Source organism: Zootoca vivipara, chromosome 5 (genome assembly GCF_965207765.1).
Source record: "Zootoca vivipara chromosome 5, rZooViv2.hap1.1, whole genome shotgun sequence".
Taxonomy (NCBI): Eukaryota; Metazoa; Chordata; class Lepidosauria; order Squamata; family Lacertidae; genus Zootoca; species Zootoca vivipara.
The window spans coordinates 40,606,675-40,624,816 of record NC_142588.1 but is presented as its reverse complement, the minus strand read 5'-3'; the positions used below and the strand labels follow the sequence as shown (position 1 = coordinate 40,624,816).

At 41.7% G+C, this 18,142-nt stretch overlaps 1 protein-coding gene across 1 annotated transcript in view; it reads right to left on the bottom strand.

The window, feature by feature from the left end:
• Positions 1-51: 51 nt before the first annotated feature.
• The window catches only part of C5H10orf90 (chromosome 5 C10orf90 homolog), a 91,176-nt gene continuing 73,085 nt past the window's right edge, over positions 52-18,142 (bottom strand). Inside the window, exons 7-9 of the mRNA XM_035137979.3 lie at positions 6,194-6,257; positions 2,380-2,479; positions 52-956 (exon numbers count right to left, since the gene is read on the bottom strand). Coding sequence (XP_034993870.1) covers positions 918-956; positions 2,380-2,479; positions 6,194-6,257 — 203 coding nt within the window. The 3' untranslated portion in view covers positions 52-917. The remainder of the gene's footprint in view (positions 957-2,379; positions 2,480-6,193; positions 6,258-18,142) is intronic.

The following is an 18,142-nucleotide window of genomic DNA, read 5'->3' as shown; positions in this document are numbered from 1 at the left end:
TTTGAAAATTAACACTGCCCAATAAAACTGACAGAATCTGGACAATTTTTTCCTACTTGGGCTTTATTCTTTCCTAAGCCTTCAAAACAAGGCTTAACTTGCTTTGTTTCTGAATGCACAAATGACAATTTTAAGTATTTTTGGAGGAAACAATACAGATATTTTAAAATGTGCACTCTTTCCACAAGCATTTTTCTTGGTCAGAACCACTGACCGTGTTTGTGCCATTTTAAAAAAACATAAAACCAAGGGAAGCCAGGCAAAATTATATGGTTTAGCAAAGAGCATGTTTCAAAAGAAGAATTAATAGTTAGGTCCCAAAGACTGGTTTTTAACAGGTAACCCCTTATTTGGCTTCACTATATAAACAAGAATGTGGTTGATTAAACTATCAGTCTTGATACTATGTTAAGCATTCATTTAATGCTGCAGTTCAGATGGTTAGGCAGCAATGCTATTTTAGCTAAATAGCACAGCAAAAATATTCACTCTTCCTTACATTCAAAAGAGCTAGTTTTAGACATGAAAGCCATCACTAAGTGGAGTACATGGGAATCATGTATTTGCAGTGACAATATAATCCTCATCTATGAATAAAAAGCTGGCTTTATAATTTAAAAGTACAAAATAAATACTGCGTTGCCGCAACAAGAAGTGCATAAAACCATTTTTAAAGCTGTATTTCCATGTGCCATGACCACCAGAAAGAATATAATCCAGCGGTTCTCCCCCCCCCCCCCGGAATTACTTTGAATATTCCTTTTTAAAAAAAATTCAAATCAAGCTAAAGTCTTTGTTTGTAGAGTTAAAATGAATAAAGTCTCCAAGTAGTGAAGATCACATCAAGTTTTTATGGCTTTAAAATCATCAAAGGCCTCCAAGGTCCAAGAAGAAATGACGTGTCCAGGAATCTTTAGTCACTCCGTATTTCTTTGAAGAAGCTGATCCAGCAATTGCTACAATAAAACAAGAGTAAAAGCAGCCTTTAAGTTAGAACGCCATGCCTTCCATCTCCTACTCCTCGACTTGAAAGTGATGTCATCAGTGAGTGTGAGAGAACAATAGAACTGAGCCAGTCTCATCTGGAGCAGAGGCTGGGAAGACACAGAGGCACGGCTTGATTTCTGTGCTGAGTCCAAAGCCTTGGCCTTTGAACCCCATTCTAGAAACATCAAGTGGGAGCAATATCTGTTTCAGTTTTAATGCTGTGAGCCCTTTCATACTATGCTTAGCCTGCATATATGTGTAAATAAAGCCATATATCCCAAAGACACCACTTTCTCTGGTGACCTTCATTCCAAGGAAACCGACTCTTGATGTATGTGTTTCTCATAAACTGGGGTGAGCAAAACAGTACTGTATACCAACACATGAAAAAAAATCTGGGGTTCCCCCACAGATACCGTATTGACCCAAATATAAGCCGCATCAGAATATAAGCCGCACCTTTAAAATTCAAGCGGGGGGGGGAGGGGGAGAGACAATTCCCGAATATAAGCCACTTCCTTAAAATTTCGCAGGCACTCACACCTGTTCCATTTTACTCTATGTCTGTTTCAGCAGCGATATCGTAAAAGCCAATTTTTGTAAGGTCACGAATTTAAGCTGCACTTTAACTTTTCACGGTCAGAATTTGGGGGGAAAGTGAGGCTTATATTCAAGCCACTACACTACAGTCATACCTCGGTTTAAGTACGCTTCGGTTTGAGTACTTTCAGTTTAAGTACTCCGCAGACCCGTCTGGAATGGATTAATCCACTTTCCATTACTTTCAATGGGAAAGTTCGCTTCAGGTTAAGTACGATTCAGGTTAAGTACTCCACAGACTGTCTGGAATGGATTAATCCACTTTCCATTACTTTCAATGGGAAAGTTCACTTTAGGTTAAGCACACTTCAGGTTAAGTACTCCGTGGACCGTCTGGAACGGATTAACCCACTTTCCATTACTTTCAATGGGAAAGTTTGCTTCAGGTTAAGTACAGACTTCCGGAACCAATTGTGTACTTAACACAAATGCATCACACACACACACACACACACAAATATACATACATCTCCAGGCAAAGCTGCTCTACTGTTGTCACAACGCTTTGAAAACTTGCAACAGGATTTTAAAATATGGGAATACTGGGCTTCCTACTGCAGAGGCGGCTAACCTGTGACCCTTCTGATGTTACTGGACTCTCTGACTCTTGGCTGTGCTTCTGGGGGCTGTTTGAAGTTGAAGTCCTGCAACATAATGGAGGGTCACAGACTAGCCACCCTTGCTCTACAGGGTGGTACTGAAGTTGTACAACAGGTATGCGATTTTGGGATGACAGACTGCCGAAAAGAAACTCTGCATCGATGCGTATTGTGTTCACTGGAGAATCATTACCTTTTTGAACACTTCAACACGCAGTCTGTTGCTCTGTATGATTACCCGTTTCTGTTTCTCTTCTTGTTTCTTCTTCACTTCAGGCAGATTATTATAAATCCTGGAACATATTAAAAAATATACTAAGTGTCAAAGGGGTGTTTTCTGAGCCTTTGAAAGAAAGGAATGGTGTATGAGAAGAAGGCAGGGGGGCAAGGTAACCTGTGCTGCTTCAGATGATGTTTCGCTCCATCTTCCATTAACATGATCAATAGCCAAGGATAATGGGTGCTGTAGTTCAACAACATCTGGAGAGCCACAGATTCCCCATCTGAGCTCTAAGGTGTGCAGACTTTTAAGTACATCATTATTGTGGACCTAGTCACAGCGCCCCAGTGTGAAGGCAATAGGTGTGGAGTAAAGGAACAATTTGGACAGGATCATGATCTGAGATCATCATTGGCCACAACTTTATTGATTACAGATGTAAGGTAGACTTTGGCTCAGGCATTGGATGTATATCCATTTCAGCCTCCTGTTGGAAGGCTGAAATTTTGAACAGGGTTGTGCCAAGGATTGTGACCTCCCAAAAGATGCTAATCTACCAAGGTGGCTTTCCCCAGGTCACCACGGGAAGCTCCATGGCCAGCCTGCCCTACACTTTGTTTCTGGACAGAAACTTCCACATAGACCCTTCTTAGGTCGGGCTGATGCACCACTTCATCCAAACCTTGATGATTACAATTCCACCCAATGCCTTACCCACCCAAAGTTGTGACATTTTGCTATGAGAAAGGTAAACACTCCCAACGGGCCCAATCTGTTTGCAGGCAAATTCCTTCCCCGCTCCGAATATGGGAAACCATTGGGAAACCATAGCAAAGTCCACCACAGAGTGCACAGGAAGGGAAATATGGTTAAGACAAAATTAACAGAAAGCAGCCTGAAGGGAGGGAGGGAGGGATCACTCTTCGGCTGATGGACTGCAAACTCTAGGTGCAGTCAGCTTTTATCCTCAGTGGGTGGACCCCTCATTCGATGCCCATGATTGGGCAACTGAACTTTTGATTTGGCAGGCTATCTTGCCCTGCAATGTGGCTGGCCGGGGAATTTAGAACGGCTAGCCACTGGGACATGACTCCTTACATATGACATGGTACAGTACTAGAATTGTATTGCTCATATCATTCATGGATTCATGGGGGGAAAATGTTAGTTTTAAAAACTGTTTCTTAACTTGGTGTGATAAATGTACTGTGTTAGATCACCAATCCATCTGTGCAGATCAAGATAAATGTCATTGGGAGCAATCTGTGAAGCCCTTGATAGGGCATATACCAGTATATATAGCTATGGAAGCAACAGTATAAGCCCCCTGTCAATGCTCTGCAGCTGCTGAGACTCATTTCTCCCAAGTATCCTTCATTTGCCTAAGGCCCTCCAGTATTTCTTCCACTGCATTTTGGAAGGATAAACTTTGGATTGCAATAGTGTTTGGGTGTGGGGAACCCAGGCTGAGCTGAAATCCCTGCTCACTCATGAAACTTTCTGAGAGCCAAACGAGATGTAGTGCTAAATGTCAATGAATTTTTTCTACAATTAAAAGCAGGCATGCTTTTAGGACTGCAGTGCATAGGGAAAGGAGGTGTAACCCTTGGGTCCCCCAACTGAAATTCTGATATATACACCCCATGGCTATAAGACTACGGGGGGACGGGGGACGGACCCCTCCACTGGAGATTTTTCCAAGGCCCATAGTCCTGTGTGTGGGGGGGGGTGTGGGGGTGTGTGGGTGTGTGGGGAGGGTTGTGTGATTTCCCTTTGTGCAGACGTGATTTTTAATTAAGCATTTAGCTTCATGTCTAATTTGCCCCAAGCCTCCTTAAGAAAGTCACAATCTGTCAGCATAACCTCTCTCACCGGGTTGTTGTAAAGATAAAAAGAAATACTGTAAAGTGCTGGAACGTGCTATTGGATTTTTTTAGACACAAACTCTCTAATTATATATAGATACAAAAGCAAATGCACAGAGTTTCCTAGGATCCATAAAACTCTAGCGTGACTAAGAAACATAGCTGCAGTCATGTCGACAGAAGCAAGCTGGATTCTTAATGGTCCCCACTAAGTTTTGAAAAATAAAAAGGAAACTGACTGCAACCAACATGCAAGACACTTGGAGAAAGTTTAGATTGGTGCCTCTGAATGTGCATCTTTACTTTTCCAACTGTATGGAAATCTGCCATTCACTCATACAGAAAAAAGTAAAGTGCAGCACTCCAAGAACCCAGGGCCAGTGACAAATGGGCACTAAGGATAAGATTTTAGGAGTTTAGAAGCCAGCAGGGACCACAGTCTTTTAGCTTTCTTTAAATAAAAAAGTAAGTCAACCAGACACTTCTGAAGTAAGTTAAGAGGACAAAACATGAAGGCAGCATTAATGCTTCTGCACTCAGCAGGCAGCACAATTGCTAAGGCACTTAAAAGACTGTTGCTAAGCAATCAGAGGATGGAATGTTGACCCTTCCCACCTGGGACACAAGGATTTTATTTTTTATTTTTAAATCAAGGCTGGTAAAATGATTTTGTGTATATATGTTTCGAAGAGAACTGTGAAACTGCACATATTTGTTGTATATTTGCACCTAGACTTTCCCTCCTAGGAGCTCAAGGCTGTGTACAATTTGTTTTCCCCTTCCTCTTTTTATCTTCACAATAGCTCTGTGATGCAGGCTAGGTTGTGATTTGGTAGCTCACACATCAGTGTTGCGAAACTGCACATACACAAGTTATTTTTTTGCTTGTTTTTAATTACAGTATCAAGGTTGTCAAACGTTTTGTATGTTTGTTTGGATATTTTGCTGTAAATGTCAGCACTATGAAACACGGCAGCTTTTCTGGCTTTCTTTAGATGATCTGTGAATGACATTGCACAAGAAAAGCCCTGTTGGACCAGGCTAATGGCAAATAGCATCCAGCTTCCTGTTCTCACAGTGGCCAATCAGATACCTGTGAGAAGCCTGCAAGCAGGTTCTGTGTGCAATAGTACTCTCCCCTGCCTACGGTTTCAAGCGACAAGTCTTCCATGAATTTGTCTTATTCTCTTTTAAAGCCAAGTTGGTTGTCATCACTACCTGTACAGAGAAGTTTTCAATGTTTGATGCTTTATTGTTTTTTTAATATTTTGTTGGGAGCTGCCCAGAGTGGCAAGGGCAAGGTTAAGCAGGGTAGTGGTGTTGTTAGGCACCCGATCCACAGACATTGTACCATGCCCAGAAAGTGCTGTTGGCATCCCTCCTGGGAGAGCCCATTGCAGTACCAGTATACTCCCCTGTATAGTTTTCAGTACATAGATGAATGATGCATTTTTTAATTCTTTTTTTTTATAAAAAAAAAACCTTCTGCGAAAGGTATTTCCACATTAATGCAGTGCATGGAATTCACTCGACATTGCATTTGTCAATAACATGGGGTAAGAATCCAAAACAGCTGCAACAACTTTCCAACTATTTCTTCATAAACCACTAGATCAATATGAAGGGCCTGCTCACCAAAAAGGCAAACTAGGCAATTGCCTGGGGTGGCAAATTCCCAGGGCAGCCTGTTGTCAAGGCAATATCCCAGAAACTACAAGAGTCTCATTCAATAGCCTTTTGATATCCATCAGTTGCAAACTCAACAATTTATTGTGCTTCTGTTATGCTACTCAGAATAAAACAAAACATGGGGTGTGTGATCTTACTTCATTAGATCACCATATCAATTTGAGAACTCATGATCCCTCATTGCTGCAAGCAGAAGGGAGGTAATCTATTTCAGGATGGAAGATGCTCCCTACCTTTTCGATCGCATGTGCATCTCCTTCTCTGAAATGAACCGTTCTTTTGGCTTGAACAGGTTATCTAACAATTGGAAAACAGAAGTTAAATTGCACAGGTTGATTTGCTTCTTGTAAATGGAATGAGTTTAACATATGAATCCAAGGAGGGGCCGTAGCTCAGAGGCAGAACACCTGTGCCTTGCAGGAAGAAAGTCCTTGTTTCAGTCCCCAGCATCTCCAGGTATGGCTGGAAATGTCCTCTGCCTGACACCCTTGAGAGCTATAAGCAGACTAATGGTCTGACTCCATATAAGAGGGCTTTCTATGTTCACACACTACCAGAGCTAACCTGTGCCTGCCAAACTTAAGACAGCTGTCTGGCTCTGCACGTTGATAAGTGTAATAACGCCACTGCAGCTACTCCTGTGAAAGCCGTGTCTGTGACTTTTTCATAGACCTTCTTCATTTGTATTTAAAAGGGGGTGGGGAGATTGCTGTTTTTTAAAAACATCAAAAAACATCTCTGCCCTACCTCCTAGCTGCTCCATCACTTCAAGCCCATTTCTTGGCATTCCCTCACTTGTGCTCTCCTTTTGTTGTAAAATATAGACACCCCCACCTTATTTTAGTTGTAATGTGAGTGGAAAGGACTTGGTAGGGAAGCTGGCAGGTCTAATCACATGCAAGTTGAGGGTCCAGAGTCTTGGACTAGATGACCCTCAGGACCCAACTCTACAGTTATGCAACGCAATGATTCTAAGGAACACAGGGCATGGTAGATGTGGTTATCCCATTTTAACCTCAAGGGGTGCAAGCTTCTCCCATTCTGGCTGGCTTGTGGCTTAGGTAAGGTCTATAAGCTGATTTATAGTGTGTTGGAAGCCACCACATAGTGTTATCTTCTTTGCTTTGCATAGGTTTAGTTGTATGTTTTCTTTTAAGTTTTTTTGTTTTGTTTTGTTTTGTTTTGGTTTTGTGTAAAGAGCTATCTACTGCAGGGGCCAGCAAAAATTTTCAGCAGGGGGCCGGTCCACTGTCCCTCAGACCTTGTCGGGGGCCGGACTATATTTTGAAAAATATATATGAATGAATTCCTATGCCCTACAAATAACCCAGGGATGCATTTTAAATAAAAGGACACATTCTACTCATGTAAAAACACCAGGCAGGCCCCACAAATAACCCAGAGATGCATTTTAAATAAAAGAACACATTCTACTCATGTAAAAACATGCTGATTCCCGGACCGTCCGCGGGCCAGATTTATAAGGTGATTGGGCCACATCCGGCCCCTGGGCCTTAGTTTGGGGACCCTGATCTACTGTAAGCCACTTTGACTATGTAGAGAAGAAGCCTGTGCACATCATCTTTATCTAAGAGCTTGGAGAGAATAGTGTTTAACATAACTGTTACTGCATCCTTGATGTTTTTGGATCTCCTAGAGTGATACATATCCCTGGCCCTCCAGGTGTCTCATCCCACACAGCTACTCTGCTGATCTTCCTCTGTGGTTGAAGAGCTAGCGGGCCAATATCATCGAGTGTGCAGCAATCACACCCTGGCTTTCATCTCTCTTGACTCCTAATTCTGCATTAGCATTAACCAAGAGATGGCTAAGCCAGAGAGATTGTCATCCCTACCCCACCCATATCAGGAATTTTGGACTATAATATCAGAGAGTGATGATATCGTACATTTATACAAGAAACATGAATATGTTTAAAGGGGTGGGGAAGCAATGACTGTGTTAAGACTTGAGCTTATGTATTGAATTAGGGTGGAGGGAGCCACACCGAAAGGTTGGCTTAGTCACAAAAAAATGATGCTATTGTATCAGAGAAGAACCCAACAGACATACTGAACTGTAAGACAATGAACTGGATTATCCCCCCCTACTGCCTCAGAATTCCATGAATCAACATGGCTATTGATTCTAAACAATGCTCTACATCGCTGAAAAACTAAGAGTGCCTTTGAAGGCATTCTCTGGCTATGATGCTGCACAAGAATTTTACTTGTGAGTATTTGGAGGTCCACAGGACCTTCTCCAGAAATTAAACCCAGGACTGTTTCAAGAAACCATTGTGGTAAGGAGACCTATGGGTTCCACGGTCTTGCACTAATTTGTAGCAAATGAAAGTTATTTCAGTGAGACTCGTTTCCAAATAAATATGCTTAGAACTGCAGCCATTCATTCCGCACCTGTTTATATTTACGCTGAAGTTCCATTAAGTTTAATGGAGCTGACTCCTAGGTATGTGTGGAGGAACGCTGTGTTTATTACAGTCTGTTTTCGGTTTGCGCTCTGGGAAAGATTTCAGTGACCTCTGATGCTATCAGAATGCAACTGTCGAGGTTCAAGGCCTTGTGCTATCACTATATTGCAAGCCTGTTTACTAGTAGTGACAGGTTCTGAAAGGGAGAGGAAAAGCCAATGGCTTTTAGTATTTATAGATGGGTCTTAGATTAGATAAATTCATTTTGATTCACCAGGGGAACAGACTCTGATTGGCTGGAGGTTCTGGGAAGAAAGGGCAGTTAATTGTAAGTGGCATAAGAAAAAGAAAAGTCAGCTGGGGAAGCTGAGAATGGAGGTGTGAAGCAAGGCCAGAAGAAAACCAGGGACAGCTGAGACTTGAATATTAAAGCTATTCCTTGCTGGTGCGGTAACAATACTTGCCTGTTCAAGCAGGTTTTTATATCAGCAAAACTGTCCCAGACCCTCCAAGTGTCCCTATTTTCCAGGGACAGTCCCGGATTTACAGAAGCCATCCCAGTTTCTGATTTGATCCCGGAATGTCCCACTTTTCCTTAGGATGTCCCTATGTTCATCAGAGAAATGTTGGAGGGCACTGGCGAAGGAAGAGGAGTGGGGGGAGCACCGCCCCCGGCAGCGCAATCCCAGTAGGGTGCCATTGCGGCTGCCCCCCCCTGCCCGCGCAGGGCACCATGCCCGTGCAGGCGGTGTGGCCCGCCTCCGGACGCACGTCACGCTTCAACGGGTGGCACACCTGCTCTCCACCCCACCCCCCCCCGGTGCCGGAGCCACTGTTGAAGGTTATGGAGTTATGTGACACCCAAGCCAAGGAGATAAGTAACTATACATAAGAAGGCAGCCCTGTATAGGGACATTTTAAAATGTTTTATTATGTTTTTATATGTATGTTGGAAGCTGCCCAGAGTGGCTGGGGCAACCCAATCAGTTGGGTAGGGTATAAATAAATAAAAAATTATTATTGTGGAACAGGACGTCCCTATTTTCATTGGAGAAATGTTGGAAGACATGCTGTCCAGACATCCAGAAGTATGACGGGGGCAGCTTTAGGGTCAGAGGAAGACTGTAACTTGCAGTTGGACATGGTTGAGTGAATTTGGCTGGAGTGGAGGCTTAGGGAATGTGGCCTGAAGTAAAAAGCATCTGAGAGGCTGGTATCAACAATGGCAGCCCATTCAGTTAGCTGGAGCATGTGGACACCTGGAGAGCAGCTCACAACCACTTTGTTCCCCCCTCCCCTTCTGGTCCTTTTATCTGCTGTGCTGAGCTAAGCCAAAATTTGGCAGTGACTCTTGAGTCCTTAGAAACTGCCATTAAGTATATTGTATGTGCAAAATATCTCTTTAATAAACATTTAACAGTTCATTAAATCTTCAATGTTGGTTGTTGTTCTCATTATATCTAAGCCTATTATACCCTCCAACACTCCTCAGGAAATAGGGACATTCTATTGATGTAGAATAGAAGCTCTCTATTTTCTGAGGAGGGGTTCTGAAAGCATTCTAAAGGAATGGGTGGCAGCAGAAAAGGATCACACTGGAGAAACTCTGAGTTATTGGAGCAGACCCTGAAATATAAATATTAAAGAAGCATAACCATCTATACCATATTTAGGAAAAAGTGAGGACCAAGAGAATAGTTTTCCTTATAGTATGTGTGCATAGAATTGAAACCATGAAACTGGTCCCATGCTCACTTACTCAGGAGTAAACCACATTGAGTAGAACTACTTCTGAGTAGCTATGTACAGAATCGTGCTGCATGGCTGTAATATTTATGGACAGTGAGCTGGGTGCAAGCCCCAGTGAGCACGGCGAGGGCTTATTTCCAAGTAAATATAGGCTGTAATCCTAAACAAACTGACCAGGAAATGTTCCCGTCAGCTTAGTGGGAATCTGCTTCTTAGTAAACAAAAACAAAAAAGAGGGTCTGATCCTAAATAGGCTTAAGTCTTGCTTGGAAGGAATTGCTATGACCAAACAAATACAGGCTGAATTGCACTTACTTAGAAGTAAGTCTCACTGAGACCAGTCCTACTTATTTGGAAGTATTAATTAGTCGATATACTTAGGTTTGGATTACAAAAGTGCCACCTAGCTCTTGCTTCCTTTCTTTTGAGACATACTGTGGTGTGTGTGTGTTTGTGTGTGTGTGTGTGTGTGTGTTGTGTGTGTATTAAAGATAGTAAGACACCGCAGAGCTCCTTCGTTTGATACAGATGTCAACTCAGCACCCGCTGCCCTGAATACAGATCTTCTCTCGGCATGTTCTGCTCCTAGCTTTTAAAATCACCATATGTGTTTCATGGATATTTATGGAGGTTGCTCCAGGCAACCAGTGAATTCAGGCATTTAAAGGAGCCACACCTAGTATCTCAATTACATTCCTGGGGGAAAGGGGAAAGATGGCTTTCAGGGTGCTTCCAGATGGGGATTTAATATTGCAAACATGTCATTCAGATATTGCAAACAGGTTATTTGCAATAGGTTTTTTGTGGGGGTTTTTATAAAAAAACTTATCAGATTTTTTGAAGAAAGGATAAATTTCGATTAAATTGGGAAGGGGGAATATTGGTCAGCATTTTGATGCCAATGACACCACATTTGTTTAAGAACAGTAATACCATTTACGCAAGTCAACATACAATGTTCCCCATCCCATACTGATACTGTTTTAAGATATGGGAAAGAAAGGAATAAGCAAATATTTTTTTTTCATGTTTTCCGAATGCTTTTTTAAAAAACAACACCCATGTGGATATTTTTGATTACAAAACTTCACTATTATACTTAAGCAACTGTAACAGACTGTGGGATAAACTCTCAAATACTACTGTAGACCACAGACTATTATTATTAATCCATGAACTATAACAGAGCCCTCCATGCTATATGTTGTGGGACTTCAGTACCCATAATCCCTGACCATTGGTTATAATGGCTGGGATGATGGGAGTTGGAGTCCCCACAACATCTTGAGGGCCATCCTTGTGTTAGGGACCACACAAGGAGAGGAGGGAATTTAGGAAGTGATGAAATTCCTTTCGGAAAACACAGCCAGCTATGTGAGACAACATATTTACTGTCCTAATGCTCCATTCCTGTAGCATTTCAATTAAATTTCGGGAGGTGGTTAAAAAGAATTAGTTAGAACATTCCCTTTAATACAAATAAGGCTAAAATCATAAGTGATTATACAAGAGGAAGTATATTAATAGCACTTCCAAAGGAAAAACATGTATGCACTGCATGAACATTACTTAAGGCTGCTTTGAGGTTACATATTTATTGAGCATTCATCCTGATTTGTTTGCACAAAGATTGTGGGAAAGTTGTATGACATTAGGTGCTTATTGAACATTCATTCAGATCCGTTTGCGGGGAAGTTAGATGAAACCATCTCAAGCATTTGTTAACCCATATTTCTCAGTGCATTTGTTATCACAAAAATCCTGGTGTTTGGGGGGAGAAACAGACTTGTTGCACAACAGCACCAAATCCACTTTAATTGTGTGACTAGAGCATGCCAGTATGTATTTGCATCCCAACCAAAAGACAAAAACTGCCTGGAAGCATCCTTAGTCAATAACAACAAGCAGCTAAAGGCAGATCCAGCTGGAATTCTGTCCCTGCTATATTTCAGAGATGACAAAAACCAGACAATTATAAACAGAAGAGTGATCAATAGGGCAACTGAGAGCTGCACTAACACTCTGGTTTGAGAAAAACCAATGGCACGTGAAGCAGGCAATGCAAAGAGCGTAAGAGTCATCCCTTAGGAAATGACATTTGTAAGATTATTACAAGAAGGTTTCTAAGAACATGAAGTAAAAAGTAATTTCAGGGGACTAGAGAAAAACAGCTCAAAAGTTGACAGCTTAAGAGAGACTCAGGTAGGAGGCATAAAAAGGCAACATGTAAATAGAATGAAGTTAATCCATGTTTTATTCAAATCTTTTAACCCTGCTGGGATTCTGGATTTTATCAAATATCCTGCACAGCAGTAATTTATTTGTGACAATCCCCTAGTGAGACAAGGAAGCTCCACCAAGATCTTAGGGCAGGAGACCAAAATAAATAGCTAATCTTCGTAATGTATTTTAACAAATGCAAATGCTGGCCCTAAAGAAGGGAGATGAATGAGGAGCAAAACACATTTGCTAGTTGGAAAGCCACTTAAAGCCACAGGGAAGGCAGGGTGGGAAAAGAGGGGGGGAAAGGAATAAGTTGGATTCCTGCCTACAAATAAAATTGCTGATGCACGGAAGTGAAGACTGAGCTTAATTTCCAACAGAAGAGCTGGTTGTGGTTGAAGCATGCCTGGGAGTTGCACTCTTTGACCTGGGGTTCCTTCCAGACCTGTCACAATTCTGCAGGAGATTCAACTGCATACCAGCAAACTTAGGCTTGCACAATTGAAGTAGATTAAAGTGCTCTGATGCAATAAAGCCACTTAAAAACAACCAGACTTTTTGCATGAAGGAAAGTGATGGGCACATGCACTGGAAAGTGTGGGATAGCAATGGATTGGCAGCCAGTCGTAAAACCTCTAAGCCGATAAATCAGGATGAATACTCAACAAACAGTGGAAGTTGTAGAACATCTGTGAAAACTCAATAAAGAAGTCATCTGCAGGCACCCTTTGTATACCCCTTCCTTCTCATGTTAAATATGTAGGGAATGGTTGCAGTTATTCAGTAGTGCCCCTTGCAAATGCTCAGTGGCATTCTCTTTTGTATCGTCACTTTCCTGGTCCAAAAGCTTGGAATTTAAATTGGAAATGGTAGACCCTAGTCCAAATTAAGCTCTGCAAACACCATGGCTTCCCTTTTTTTCAAGGGTAATATTATTTGCTTGGAAATGGGACCCCAGTTATCACCAGAAGTAAATCCCATTTTTAATGGATGAAAATTCAAAGGCACTTGGGCCTGGCTTGAAACGGGACAAGAATTTTCAGATACAAAATACACTTCAGCAGATTTTGAAGAAGCTGCAAATTAACTCCTTTACAAAGATTTCAGGAGTTCCACATGGTAAGCCCCAAGAATTGTGATTTGGAGCATCTTTCAGGTCAGTGAAGAGTTCTCAAGCCATTAGCTGCCCTTGCCATGCCAGACTATCAAAGACCTATAAAAGATTTGTTGCAGCCTATGCAACAACGGCTTTGATGTACTTCAGTTTGTTTCTAGCTTTGTTCCTCATTCACTGAGTATCGGTTTGATGCCCACCAAGCCAGGCACAATAGTTGGGAGGCAAGGAGAGAACTGGAAGCCAACAGCTATCTCCAGCTCAGCTTTGTCCTGGAATAAATGCCACTATTGAGGTAGAATGTGCATACACTTAAAATCTGCAAGCAGTCTGTAAAATATGAGGACAGTTCTTGACATGCCCCCTTCCCAGGTGAAAGAGCAAAGCAGCACATGCTAAATTCACATTAGGTAAGCAGTCCAAAAGTTTTGACAAAAAGGAATGTGGTGGGGTTGTTTCCTAAACAGTTGCAATCCTTTAAAAATCTGTGTTTGGAAAGAAAAAGTACAGAGGAGATTAAGGTAGCTAAAGATACAACCCTGGTTGTAGTGCGACTTACTGAGGCACCAGGGAGCACAGTGGGGCTCAATGAGTAAGCATGTTGTAGGATTACACTGCAAGAAACACAGGGCAAAACTATTAAAAAGGCAGGAAAATGGCAATATCAAAGATGATGGGAAGCCCAACATGTACAGGCATTAACTGCGGTAGAGGATTGTAAAAGACAGTGTGTATTATGGAAAGCAGACTAACAAAGAAAATCTGTCTGGATTGAGGCAAAAATATAGAAACAAAAATGGAGAAAACTGTAAAGTGTGCCTGTGAATGTGAACGTCATGAAGCTGTGGACCCATGCCAAAGGATTTAAGTATTCTGTAAAGGAAATTAATGGGTCCCCTCCACAGTGGAGACTATTATTTTGCATTTCAGGCATGTGTGAAGAATCCTTTTAGGGCTCAATATATTCTTGCTGTCCTGTTTCCACCACTTACGTTTGCACACAGGAACACTCATATTCTCTTCCTTTATCCAAGATCCCCTAAGTCAGGCATCCCCAAACTTCAGCCCTCCAGATGTTTTGGGCTACAATTCCCATCATCCCTGACCACTGGTCCTCTTAGCTAGGGATCATGGGAGTTGTAGGCCAAAACATCTGGAGGGCCGCAGTTTGGGGATGCCTGCCCTAAGTCCTCATTTCAATATTGGCTACTTGGGGCCCCATCAGGTCCAACCAGTATTGACAATGGTTAGGGATACTGGGACTTGTAGTTCAACATTTGGGGGGGCACAGGTTTCCGATCCCTGTTTGAAAGAGAACAGCCTGTGGCATGTGTGTGAAACAGTTTCAGATCCATGAAAAGTATCATAGAACTTCCAAAACTTCACAGTAGTAATTACTTGAACACACCAAGGGAGACCATCAATTCTGTTACTTCTAAATACTCATAAAAATATGGATCTCACAAGCTCACTGTAAGATAAATCAATAACAAGTCAAGAGAAATGAACAAATATTGAATGCAAAGCTGGATGGCAGCTTTATTATTCCCTATAATGTAGTTTCCCACCCCCCACCCCCAGTAAGGAAACAGTGCCCCTAAAAGGAGAATGGGGAACTGAGGTATATTAACACATAAAATCACACAGGCATATGTTCTTGCAAATTAAAAAACATCTATGAGTGCTTGTGTACACTAAGATCACAAGGCTGTTCATTATGAAGATTTAAAGTACTATAAACAGCTGGTAGCCCTGTCACTGAAGTAATTACATGATGCTTTTTTGAGATTTAAATCTGGTTATTTGAACATTGTTTCTATTCAGTTCATCACAGTGGGATCTCTAATTTGTTCAATGTAGACAACAGGAAAGTAGTCTATCTTGCACTAATTAGCCTCCTTGAAATCAAACATAAAAAATATACAAAACAAAAGGCTAGTAAAAGAATTTCAGGTTGTTTGCCACTAGAGTGCTCCTATGACAATAAAATCTTCTGCTGGCTAAACATGATAATTTTTTCTCAAATTACTTTTAGCACCTTGTGAAATCTTCTGCATGGATTACAACTGTCTCTAGTAAGAAACTCTTTAGGGGGCGGGAAGCTGAGAAGGTAAACAGGAACTGCAGAGATAGATGCTGGCATTTATATGGAAAAGGGACCAGGATGTAGGTTGCTATTCCCCATAAATTAAGAGAACATTGACAAAATAGACTGTGTGATTTATGTATGATCTAATGATCCTATATTCTCAATAGATACGTTGTTCCATTTACATTAAATATAGAGGGAAAGGTCTCCCAAGTCATTTGATTTTGTTTCACAGCAACCCTGAAATAAAAATAGTGGGTTTGATGGCATATCATGGAGACTACTCATTTTGACCCCAGTTTGTTAATGACCTCACGCACAGAACTTCCAGAGGAAACAATAGTCCCCATTCACTGCAGTATCAAGGAAACCACTGTATGTACAATGCAGGTGCACATGCAAAGATGTCTCCAACAGCTGCCTGCACGCATCAGATTTCACATAAACGCAAGGAGATGCTGGCTAGAGATAAATGACTGTTAAATATAAAAGCTGGGAACACGCTATTATATAACAGAGATGGTCAGTGCATTGGAAACCTGCCCATATTTTGTAAGACAGGTGTGTGGAGCTAGTTCCTCATTGCTTCCAGTGAGAAATTAATTACCTCTACCCATCTGGATACAAAGAAGTGGGTTGAGGATGCTGGAAATGAGTGCTTCCTGAAGGGGAAGAGATTGAGACAGGAAAGAGTTTGTCCACAATCACATCTGAGCTGCGCTATAGATTATCCTTTTGTTCTCAGTAGCTGCCCATCAGTGCTTTAAAAGCCCTCTGTGAGACAATGCAGCTTTGGAAAGTCTTCGTCTCTATGTTCATATAATATTCTTGTAATCCAGAAAAGGCCAGCTAAAATACCGATTACACTGCCCATGTCCACAATTAATTTGAAAGATCCAAGTAGAATGCCAACTCTGTAGACAACAATGGGGCCAGCAGTTGGAGGTGCCAGCTCTAAATTTATTTCTGTTCCTACAAGATTCTTTTTGTGGCTCCTCGGTTAAATGCATTGTCTTCTATCCACCACTGAAATGTTGATAAGAGGCCTTGGGGCAGATAGATGGATGCATACACGCACAAACATTTATTTATTTATTTATTATTTATTAGATTTGCATCTATCGGAATGCCTTGCTCGTCATAGAAGGGTACCGTATTGGTCTGAATATAAGCCTCACTTTCCCCCCAAATTCCAACTGTGAAAGGTTAAAGTGTGGCTTATATTCATGACCTTATGGTATGCAGCCAGGAGTGTGGGGCAAACAGCGCCAGGAGTGCGGCAAAGCGGCCCCTGCCCCACACGTAGTCCCCCATCCTATCCCCCAAGCCCGGGAAGGGAGAGAGTGAGGAAGGGGAAAGGCTGCCAGCAATGTGTGGCCCCCTCCCCCAGTATGCAGCCAGGAGCAGCGAGAAAGGGAGTGGTTTATATTTGGGTATTTTCTCTCTCCCCTCCCCTCCAATTTTAAAGGTGTGGCTTATATTCAGGTGCGGCTTATATTCGGGCCAATATGGTAATTAAAAGCACTTCAACACTTTGGGCGAGATTTGGCTTCCATTCTTTTCCTTTATAAAGAGACAGGAGATACTTTTATTGCACCCACAACACAAGAATCTCTGTGGAGAGGATACTTGAACTGGCAATGCATAAATAAACAAATTTCTTGTGTACTGTATACGGCACATGAAACTTAATAAGAATGTACCCCTGGACAAGTCACTGTAGTTACATGTTCTTGTATTTACATGAAAACCAATGAAAATTATTTGGATTTTTAAAAAAAGATTTGTATACCGCCCTTTACCTGAAGATCACAGGCAGTCCACAACATAAAAATACAAAAATAAAAATCCATCCCTTCAATGGTTCACAAGCTTGTCGTGTTACACCATTTTTCACTAACAACGACATCAAGTTCTTAAGAGGATATGCTTTAACAAAACCTTTAACGAAGTAATTGGGGAAATGGTAGAAAACATATTCTTCAGTATAAATCAGAAGGATACATGGTGAAGAAGATACAGGCCTGTATTTTTTTTAAAAAAAAATGTAAATTATACAGTAAGTGGAATGAGGATGTTTCCATCACCTCACTCTGTTGTGGAGGGATTTTCTGTTTTTCAAATACTGATATTACAGCTATTGTTTTGAAATAACATATAGCTCCCCAGTGACTAAGAAACCTGCAGACAAATCATACTTGGCCCTGTCCTTGAAGTTTTCCCCGAGTTGCAGTGAAAATCTACACAAGGGCTGGATACGGATAAAGACTTAAGAACAAGCGGCGTCAACACAGGGCACATTCTCTCTCTTTCCTAAATGGTTCATGCTGCTGAAGAAGATTGGCCCTGTTCGCATTCAAGTGCCTTCTCAGCTTCATGATCTCAAATGTTTATATCTAAAATGTCACAATTCAATACTACCAAGGTGTAGAATTTCTACAGCAGGACATTCGCTTCCAAGAACACTGGGGGAGCGAGAGGAGACTTCAGGGTTATCCTGTTCGTTTCAGCTCAGCAGGCAGAGTAGAAGTGAGATCACGAAACTATTGCCTCCCATTTCCCAGACGAGTAGCCAG